Below are 11172 nucleotides of genomic sequence, written 5' to 3'. Positions count from 1 at the left end.
ATATTGGAGAGCTTGCATCCTTTACTGAAATGACTCTAAGAAGTCAATCTAAGAAGTGATTTATTTAGTAGAAAAAAAAGAGTCAAAAACAAAAACAAAAAATTTTTCTGAGCTTGAGTCTAATACTTTGATTGTAGCTATGCACTGAGATGTCTTTGAAAAAACATAGAAGTTAAATTAAACAAGCAGGTATTTTGAAATCAGTCACTAAAATTAAAAAGGATGTGTTAAATCAATTACTATTAGACAAGAATCTAACTGCATTCTGCATACACACCGCCCACCCTAAAATCAGTTTGGTTCTGGGTAAAGTAAAAAATGATTTTTACTAAGCCAGCCTTATCTCACTTCTACCCCAGAAATATCTACAGATGAATTCATGAGGACCAGGATTGTTTTTGTTGTTGTTGTTGTTGTTAAGTGCCATCGAGTCGGGTCCGACCCATAGCGACCCTGTACAGGGTTTCCGAGGGTGTAAATCTTTACGGGAGTAGAAAGCCTCATCTTTCTCCCGCGGAGCGGCTGGTTAGTGCCGGAATAAACCAGTGCTAATTTTAGTGTCAAGGAGCCCTGGTAGCATAGCATAGTGGATTATGAGCTGGGTCAGTAGTTCGAATCTACCAGTCACCCAGAGGGAGAACAAGGAGGCTTAGCTCCACTATCAACATTCTCGGTAGTCAGGAAATCAAACGATGCCCCGCATTAGTCAAATCTGCTGTACAAGACCTCTTTAAGATAGCAGTTTGAGGACTAAGGTATGCCTGACCCAAGCCTTGGTATTTACAATAGCCTCATATGCATATGAAAGTGGACAGTGAATAAGGAAGACCATAGAAGAACTGATGCATTTGAATTATGGTGTTAGAGAAGAATATTAAAAATACCATGGACTGCCAGAAGAACAAACAAATCTGTGTTGGAACAAGTACAGCCCGAATGTTCCTTAGAAGCCAGGATAGCAAGACTTGATCTCTCATACTTTGGACATATTATCAGGAGGGACCAGTCCCTGGAAAAGGATATCATGTTTGTAAAGTGGAGGGTCAGTGAAAAAGAGGATGTCTCCCAACGAGATGGATTGGCACAGTGGTAGCAGCCGTGGGCTCAAGCTTAACAACTGTGAGGATGGCACTGGACCGGGCAGTTTTTCAAAACTGACTCGATGGCACTAACAATAAATAACAAAAACAATCTTGTTCTTTATTTACAATGATCCTGCCTTGGTCTATAGTATATGTATATTTTTATATACTGGTGTGGTTTAATTTTTTTGGCCATCAGATGAGCAAACCATATACATAAATATATTTTCCAAGATTATTAATCTGAAAGCATTATTGAAGATAATTTTTTTCAAGAATATAAAATATCCCTGCTAAGAACAATATGGTAGCGTAGTGGTTACGAATCGGGCTGCAAACCTTAAGGTCAGCGGTTCGAAACTACCAGCCGCTCCGCGGGAGAAAGATGAGGCTTTCTACTCCCGTAAAGATTTACACCCTCGGAAACCCTGTACAGGGTCGCTATGGGTCGGACCCGACTCGATGGCACTTAACAACAACAACAACAAAGAACAATATAAATTTTTTTTTTTATCTCCTGGAGATAAACTTATTAAAATGAAAACTCAGTATGGCTGAAAAGAGCATTAGAATTTCAGTTCGACACTACAAACCTTGTAGGGTTTTTTTGTCCATGTCATTTGATAAATGGGTGAGTACCCTGAGTCACAAAAGTGAACATCATAAAAATTACAAAGCTAGTTAGGAACACAACCAAGGGTAGAATACAGATCTCCCAAACCACACTTCTAGCTTGTACTCTTCACCCTCTGTCACTTTGTATGTGCCCATAAATATTTTTACATATATACTCAGACCCTAAGAACTCTGATCATACTATTTAAAATCATGGTTGTATGCTGTTCAAAGTTGTTCTGTAAGAAGCTCCACTGCAAGTATAAAGCTTTTGCGATTATGTTAAAAGGAGCTGTTTACCTGGCTTTAATCCTTTAATACACAGTAGTCTGTTACATTTATCTAATATTACATGTAAGCAGCTTTGTTAATGCCTCTGGAAGTAACTGCCCATATCATTATAAATTACTATCTGTCTATCTCCTTTGAGATCAGTGAAACACAGTCTTACAAAAAGTCAACATTTTATTTGTACACGAATTAGTTTGATCTGAGGGAACACAAGTATCTGTCTAACTCACCAGAGTAGCCTAAGTGTTAGGAGAGTGTAGTTGTTTACATTTATTGAAACATCACTTGTATTAGCTCTGTGCTAAGCACAGAGGCACTTTAGAATGGACACTTCAGACTGTAAGGAGGAACACATTGGGCCTCAGCTCCTGCAGTGGGTTTAAGTAGCAGGGAGTGCAAGGCAGTCACAGCCTCCACTTCAAAACTGGCTGAACAGAAGTCTCAGGAGAAAGAGTACTTGTACCACAGGTTTACAGGGTCTGGAGCCCCCTCACAGAGGGACCCACAAGCACACAGTCACGAGTGCCAGCAACCAGCCTCAGCTAGAAGAACAATGTCAGATGAGGGCCCCAAACATGGCAAGGCCCCAGTGACGGGGATGAACTGTCACAAGGGCACTATCTGAAGGGTGGGCAGAGGCCCCCGGGGTGGGGCCACATATTCTTCTTCTCTCAGCAGCCGCAGCAGGATGTTTTTCTTATTCTTGGGCCAGCTGTAGACGTGAGTGTTCTGAAGCCAGGTGGGCACATGTTCCTACCAGAGAAAGAATGACATGAGCAAAGGCCATGAGAGAAAAACCTGGATTCCAGATCCCAGGCTTGGTTTTCAAATGTCTACTGCTTTTCCTTCATGGATGTCTCCTAGCAGAGCACCCTGGGAGTTACGCTGTTTTGCTCTTGGAAGGGGTTCACATGCGAAATGCTTTTGGCTTCACGTACAAGCTGTACATCTCGTTATGGAAGCCACATGTTCACAGCATGTTCTGTCCATCTCCCAGGCTACCTGCCCTCCACAGAGCCACGTGCTTTTCACCACCCTCACATAAAAGGGGCAGGAAAGAGGTCACACCGAGTGAGGTGAATCCCCCTTTGACTCAGAGAGATGTGTGCCAAGGCTCTGGGAGTGATCAGATGCATTATCCTTTCACAGCAGCCTCAGGTCTGGCCTGCAGGAAAAGGAGCGGATCAGACCTCAGTTACGAGACAAAGGCATAGACTGTGAGCCAGGCCCTGGGAGTGCAGTTTCAGACTGCCCTCATGTAGCTGGCATTCTGGTGCGGGGGAGACCTAACGAGTAGTAAAACACATAGTATGCTTGATACACACTGAGGAGAAGAAAAAAAAAAAAAGCAGTGAATGGGGTAGAGAATGCTGGGGCAAGACCAAAAAGTTAAATCGCGTGCTCAGGAAAAGTCTCACTGAGCAAATGAACAAAGGCCTAAAAAGACTACAGAGAATCAACTTTGTGGGTATTCAGGTCCAGGCAAACAGATGAGCTAGTGCACAGGCTGGTCTGTTCAAGGAGAAACAATGCCAGGGTGGCTTGATCAGAATGAGTGAGAAGGAGTACGAAGCTCTGGAGGTAGACAGAGTCTTGGAGGTCACTACGAGCCCTATGAGTTTTACTCTGATGAGATGGGGGCTTCATGTAATTATAAACATTTTTTTGAATACCCATCTATCAGGCATTATACTAGATACTGAGAATGCCCAAATGAGAATGACAGAGCTACTGCATTGCAGAATTCAAAATCTAGCTAGGAAGGCAAACTATAAAGCAATTGTATTCTAGGCAACAGTATACTAAGGACAAGGAATGGGAACACTCTGTCCCAAGTCCAGGCAATAGAGGATTGTCTGGTGAGGAATCAAAAACAGTAATAAAACCAACTAAAAATCGGTCTGTTTTTTATATCACCATGCGCCAGTAATTCTAAACAATTATTCCCATGTATCAACTCCCAACTGTATACCACTGACTCAAGGTACAGCAATTAAGAGCTCTCTAGAGAGGTCAATTAAATAAATCGGCCTGAGGGAGGAGAGGTCAGGATAGGCTAGAAAGATTGGGTGAAAACGCACAAGCTCACTAGGCAGACAGGTCAGGGAAGGGTCTTACAAACAAGGGAAGAGACGGTGCATAAGCACAGAGACATAAACGAGCATGGTGTCGTGAGGGCATGCTAAAATAGTCCAGGATGACCAGAGCATGCAGCCTGTGTGAAACATGCAGGTGACAAGAGAGGAGGTTGAGCTAGGGGGTACAGTCCACTTCTGAGGGGCCCCATAGGTCACACCAAGGAAGGTGAACAAGATCCTAGAGTCAGTGGAAAGCCTCCACAAAATGAGTAAGGTGGAGAGAGATCAGATCTACATTGGGGTGATAGAGAATAGCAAAGCTAGGGTCAAAGTGGAGACAGGGAAGCCGGTAAGAAGACTCTTGCAGTCTATAGGGGGAAAGGAGCCGGGCAAGGTGCGTGGGGCTGGAAAGGCATGCTATTGTACAGGTTGTGATCTCTACCACCCTATGTGCCTCAGTCACATAAATTGGATTCTCCTCCAACTAGACCAGGGGTCTCTATGCAGTAGTCCTGACATCTAGGATCCTTTCGGGTAAGTCTGGGTCTGGGCTTAGGGTGCTGTGGTCTGATTCCCAAGATTTTTCTTCCATCACTGCCTTCTCTTTGCCAGGCTTGGTAGATGGCCTCAGGTGGTTTTGCCCCCAATCTGCTTGCCTATCTTTCCAGTTCAAAGAACCCTTGTATGCACCACAGTAGAGTCCACTCTGGGAATTGTGTAGCTTGAATTCCTGTTATTCTAAGGTTAGAAACTTGAACTATGCGCAACAAAATACTTCCGTGGCACAGCGAGCATAAAGTGCACGCATCTTGACTTTTATATGCCAAAGATAAGAAGTATCAGATGAACAGTCTCTCTTTCTCTCATGAGTTAAAAACACAGACTACTTCTTTGTGTGAGGTGGCTGTCTGAACAATTAGGGCAGTGATGGTCCTATCGGATAACACTTTAAAGCTTTCCTGATTCATGCTGCTGAACTGAGTTGTACAACTGATTGATCTTTCCAGTAATACTGCTATTTCTAAGGAGGGATAAAGAATTTGACATGGTTTTCCACCTAAATTTCCAGATGGCAGGATAAACCCAAGACTCTTAACTATAAGGTTTTTGTTTATTTGTTTACCTTCTTAGCATTTGGGAAGAGCACAGGGATGAATCTGAAATTCATACTTCCTTGTTTTATGAACTCAATCTGCATCTGGAACCAAACAAATATGAAGGATTAATTTCAGGAATGAGGACAAGGAGGTTGTGGTAACCATAATCATGCAAAATCTGCTGCAAAAGACCTTTTTAAAGTGTTAAATGCAAAGATGTCACTTTGAGGATTAAAGTACGCCTGATTTAAACTGTGGGTATTTTCAATTGCTTCATATGCACATGAAAGCTAGACAATGAATAAGGAAGATCAAAGAAGAGGAGAATTGATGCATTTCAATTATGGTATTGGTGAGGAATATTAATTATGAAAGAACAAAAAGTACAGCCAGAACGTTCCTTAGAAGCTAGGATGGTGAGACTTCATCTGACGTACTTTGGACATGTCATCAGGTGGGACCGTTCGAAGGACATCATGAAACAGAGGATTGACACAGTCCCCTCCAACAATGGGCTCAAACATAGTGACAATTATGAGGGTGGCATGGGATCAGGTGGTGTTTTTTTTTTTTCTGTTGTACGTAGGATCACAATGAGCTGTAACCTTCTCAACAGCACCTAACAACGTCATCATGCAAGCTGACATGGGATTTTTATTCTGATTTCTTTATCTGAGTGCCAAACACTTATAATTTTAAGTCCTCCTCATTACACATTTACACCCTCGGAAACCCTATACAGGGTCGCTATGGGTCGGAACCGACTCGATGGCACATAACAACAATAACAACAACAACATTACACATCTATGTTATACATTCACTCATCAGTCATTTATTGAAGGCCTATCAAAAGTCAAAGGAGCTCTGGTAGCATAGTGGTTACAAATCGGGCTGCTAATCTCACGGTCAGCAGTTCAAAACTACCAGCTGTGTTCCATGGGAGACGATGAGGCTTTCTGCTCCCATAAAGACTTACAGCCTCAGAAACCCTGTACAGGGTTGCTATGAGTCGGAACCGACTCCACAGCACATGACAACAATAACATCAAAAGTCAGATGACTGTGCTGAATTTAAAGATTTAGGAGATCTTCCCAGCTATGCTGGAGGTAGTAAGCATCAGTTTACAAGAGCCAGTTGTATGCATCTCTTCCTAATTCTGTGTTTCGTGATTTCACATGGTAACCTTGAAATTGGTCATGGTAAGAGTATACCATAGCAGCTGGCAAATGGTACAAATCAGGTGTTGTGTTGTTGCTGTTGGGGTTTTTCTAAAGTCAACAGTCTATTGAACAGACAGAAAGGTAAATTACCACCCATAAAGCAGGGTGAAAAGTATGAAGGAAACACTGCGACAGCTCAGAATGGACGTTGTCCATTCTACACTGGGGGTGTGAAGTACAGACACAAGAATAGTGTCATTTGGGTACTGTAAGAAAAATTTGGTCAGGCAGGAAAGGTAGGGGTGAGGGGAAGGACTTTCTCAGTAGAGGAAACAGCATGAGCAAATGTCTGTAGATGTGAACGTGTGTAGTATAGTCGGCTACAGGCCAGTCATCCACTGTGGGGACAGCCTAGCATAGGGCTCAGGAGAGAGGCAGAAGATGAGGCGGAAAGGTGAGTTGTAACGAGCTGTCTGCCAGGCTTTAGATTCCCCACACCAGTTCCAATTTTCTCTGATCCTATGATGGCCTAGGGAGATTTAGCTGCCAAGAACACCATCAAACCCAATTTTCAGTACAAGGAGAGTTAGAATCTTCCAAATCCTGTGAACAGGACAGAGCTTTCAATCTTCTGATGACAAGGAGATGAAGAATTATGTGTTCCCAACTATTTCATGTTCCAATTGATTTTCGTAACTGAGAAATCTTCATCGTGCATGGGCACGATGTAGTAACAGAGGTGATGACTGACTATTGAAATCACCATAGAAACCCCTCTTAAATATATATACACACACACATCAGATTCACATATACAATCACACATAGATGTTTTACAAGGTGTTTTCTCATCAACACCAAAAGCACCACCAAGTATTGTGCAACTGAACATACCAGCCACACCAGTACTGAGTAGACCTATGAAAGGAAGGATGTAAAATTAGCCATTTAAATGTGAAGACCTTGATTTAGTTTCTGACTTCCAGAACATTACTCTAAAATTTGGTTTGATCACTAGGTTACTCCATCTGTTGAGGGGCCAGCAAGTCACAGCGTGTTTCCATTCTCTGGCTCTCAGACTTTTGGATGTTGGCTTTCTGAGATTCGGGTTTGTTAGTAAGTGCTGTATGATGAACTCTTCTCATCTCAGTCACGGCCAAGTTCTTATGGTCCTAAAGTTTTCTGTTGTTGGGGGTGTGTGGGAGGATAGGAAATCAGCAAAGTGTGCGGGAAGGTGCTTCTGTATATATCTGGCTTCAACCCCGAAGTTTAAGGGTCTAAGACATTGTTGCCCTAAAAGACCAAGTTTGGAGATAATCTAGTTCATGGCTGGACACAGCCAGCTAAACTCTGAGGTTGTAATGCTGTATGTTACTGCCTGGCTTTGCCACCCACCAGCAGAGCTAGACATATTTGCTCAGGACTAGCACAGATCTGGAGCTTGTCTTCACAACCAGCTGTCGGTTCCTGGGACTTGTAGGTTCCTATAGGACATCCGGTGCTCTGGGGCCAGGCAGACAGCTAAGGGATGGCAGCGCCTAGAGGCAGTCCTGAACTTTTAGGGCAGTTTATTTCCAGAAATGGCAACTTTTCTGGGTGCTTCCAGTCTGGGGTAAACCTGGGATAGGAGAGAGACTTGCCAACTTCTCCTGATTCCTTGGCTTCCTACTTTGACCTCACCACCTTGCCTTGAGTTTTACTTCAGCTTGCTTTTGAGCTCAAACAGTGGTCAGCACTTGGTGAAAGAGATGACAGTGACCCTGGAGACCCACATGGAGAGCACTCATCCACCAACCCACCCTTTTTCTATGCTCTTGATGCACAGGACAGACCTGGGGTTTAAGATGCCCCCTGAGTCAAAACTGCATGCCCTGTGGTTGGCCTGGACTGCCGCTTGCTTTGTGCCAACTACTTATTTCATTTGGAACACTTGTGCTTCCTGTCTCATCTCTCCACCTCAATCATTGAGTCTTTATTGTCCATGCTGTGTGCTTCCCTCCACCCATGCGGAGTGTTTACAGCTGAAAGGAAGCTTAAAAGTTCTGTTGTTTTGTTGTTAAAGTGCCGTCGAGTCGCTACTGACTCATAGTGACCCTGTAGAGGGTTACAAGTTCTACTGTAGTGATTTTTCAAGCTTTTTAAAATCTCAGAATTCTTGGTAAAAAGACAAGGCTGAGGAACACAGAGATAAGGGGGGGAGGTCCAGAGCCACCCACATCCCAGTACCTATGAAGACCCCATTGTTGTTGTTAAGTGCCGTTCAGTCAGTTCTAATGCATATCAACCCTGTACAGAGTTTCTGAGGAGCAGCTGGTGAGCTTGAACCACTGACCTCGTGGATCAAATCGACTTTGCAGTCCAGCACATTAACCCAAGTGTCACACCAAGACCCCATTATGGACACCATAGTGCAGGTTTAAAGTCATGAGTCTCATGCAGCATCCTAGTCAAACAGGAACTGTCTCCACAACATCCCTACAGTCAAGGAGAACATGAAGAATGAATGTTATTTTACCAAACAACCAGTACCAAGGCTGGGTGACATTTTTGTCAGAATGTTTGACCAAGATGCTGAGCAAATTGAATTTCCTGCAGGTTTTCGTTTGACCAGGCCATTCATGGGTGGCCGTAGAATATTCTTATCTCATGAACTACTAACAATTTCATCTTTTGATTGAACATCTGGTTTGTGCCTGATTCTTTACAGACATATCTCATTTAATCTTCAACACTGCTATGTAAGACACTGAGGCACAAAAGTTTAAGTAATTGTTGGTCCATGGCCACTGTTATGAATTGAATTGTGTACCCACAAAATATGTGTTGTAAATCCTAACCTCTCTGCCTATGGCTAAAGGAGCTCTGGTAGCGTGGTGGATTACAAATTGCACTGCCAACCAAAAGGTCAGCAGTTCTAATCTAGCAGCTGCTCTATGGGAGAAAGCTACGGCTTTCTGCACCTGTAAAGGTTTACAGCCTCAAAAACCCTATCCTGGATCTCTATGAGTTGGAACCAACTCTACGGCACATAACCAGCACCAACCAATCATGCCTATGGTTAAGGAGCTCTGGTGGTACTGTAGGATAAGCACTGGCCTCTTAACCATAAGGTGAGCAGTTTAAATGCACCAGCAGCTCTGAGGGAGAAAGATATGACAATCTACTCCTGGTTTGGCACTGTAGGAAATGCACTGGACCACAAGGTTGGTTTGAATCCTAAAGTCAGTGGTTCAAATTCACCAACCACTCCTCAGAAGCCTTTTACGGGGTCATTATGAGTAGGGATAAACTAAATGACAGCACTTAACAACAACAACAATTCCATAAAGATTTACAGTGTTGGACAGAAACCTTATATAAGGTCACTGAGATTCAGAATCTACATGACTGCAGTGAGTTTGGAGATGCCTGGAGTTATAATCCCATTTGGGAATGGGTTGTCTTTGTTATGTTAGTGTAGGCTGTGTCTTGTGAGCCAATCTCTTTTCAGATATTGTTGTTATTGTTAAGTGCTGTTGAGTCAGTTCTGACCCATAGCGACCTTGTGTAGGATTTCCAAGGAGCGGCTAGTGGGTCTGAGAGGCCGACCTGCTGGCTCAGACTGACCTTGCAGTCCAGTGTATTAATAGAAGGGATTACAGACAAGTTAGGACCCCTGGTGTGGTGCTGTAGGATCAGAATTGGACTTAGAACGACAAGGTTGGCAGTTCAAACCCACCAGTTACTCCTTGGGAATCCTATACAGGGTTGCTATGGGTCAGAACTGACTTGATGATTTAACAACAATAACAAATACAAGTTAGCAAGGAGAAATGAAGAAAGAGATGTCAACCACATTAAGACATCCCAGGAGCTCAGAAGAGACAATCAAGAGCTGAAAAAGAGAGTCTTCCCACAAGAGCCTGTCCCTTTAATTCAGAATAAACTGTGAGAAATAAATTTCTGTTTTTTTTTAAAGCCACCCACTTGTATTGCTGGTGTAGCTGCACTAGACAACTAAAACAGCCACCAAGCCTGTTCATGAGGAGGCTGAAGGTAAATGAAGTTCATCTGACTCAACAGCATGTATACTTTCATTTGGTCCCTCTGCCTTTCTGAAAAGGCAGGGATCCCGCCCCACAACACACACACACACACACACGCACGCGCACGCACACGCACACACCTGCCTCTCACCCCTCCTAGGACTTTACATGTGTTGTGAACAACCGAACCAGCAGAGCACTGCTTTCCAGAATTTTGGAGTTTAGAGTTCACAGATTAATGTCTCCTAGTCAGCAGGTAGAAACTACCAGCTGTTCTGTAGGAGAAAGATGAGACGTTCTGCTACTGTAAAGATTTACAGCCTCAGAAACCCTGTACAGGGTCACTATGAGTCAGAATCGACTCCACGACACACAGTCAGCCAGCCAGCCAGTTACTGATAGAAGCACTGAGTCACAGAGATGTGGTGATTTGCCCAGGTGTCCCAAGGTAGATGCCCTAGGATCCTTCACTTGGGCTCAGTGGGGAACAAAGGTGCTCACCCATCTCTGAGGCGTGAGGTGCTGGACTCCTTCCCCACTCACCATTCGATAGATGTACTTAGTATGTAAGCCGTGTTCATCATCGTCCAGCTGCGACTCAGCGCCTTCCACATCCTGTTTGTATTTGGGGCTGATAGCTATGATTATCATCACTGTCTTCTGTTAATGAGAGGCAGAAAAGCATGTTTACCGGAGTGTAAAGTGTGGCCCATTTGGCGAAGGCAGGCTGGAAACTGACCAGCAATGGCTGTAAGCATTCTCTGATATGCCCTGGACGGAGGGCCAGGTTCACTCTCCCAGTGAAAGGCACTGGCCCTCC

At 43.8% G+C, this 11172-nt stretch overlaps 1 protein-coding gene across 2 annotated transcripts in view; it reads right to left on the bottom strand.

Annotated features, from left to right (window-relative positions):
- Positions 1-2594: 2594 nt before the first annotated feature.
- TRAF3IP2 (TRAF3 interacting protein 2) overlaps positions 2595-11172 on the bottom strand; it is a 47724-nt gene continuing 39146 nt past the window's right edge. The window contains exons 6-8 of one of the 2 annotated variants that reach the window (XM_006839924.1): positions 10896-11012; positions 5190-5264; positions 2595-2741 (exon numbers count right to left, since the gene is read on the bottom strand). In XM_006839924.1, the coding sequence (XP_006839987.1) occupies positions 2595-2741; positions 5190-5264; positions 10896-11012 (339 nt within the window). The remainder of the gene's footprint in view (positions 2742-5189; positions 5265-10895; positions 11013-11172) is intronic. The other variant, XM_006839925.1, reaches the window with a different exon arrangement.

Source organism: Chrysochloris asiatica, unplaced genomic scaffold, assembly GCF_000296735.1.
Source record: "Chrysochloris asiatica unplaced genomic scaffold, ChrAsi1.0 scaffold00027, whole genome shotgun sequence".
Lineage (NCBI taxonomy): Eukaryota > Metazoa > Chordata > Mammalia > Afrosoricida > Chrysochloridae > Chrysochloris > Chrysochloris asiatica.
Note: the sequence above shows the minus strand (reverse complement) of the source record. Positions and strands in the feature narration are given on the sequence as shown.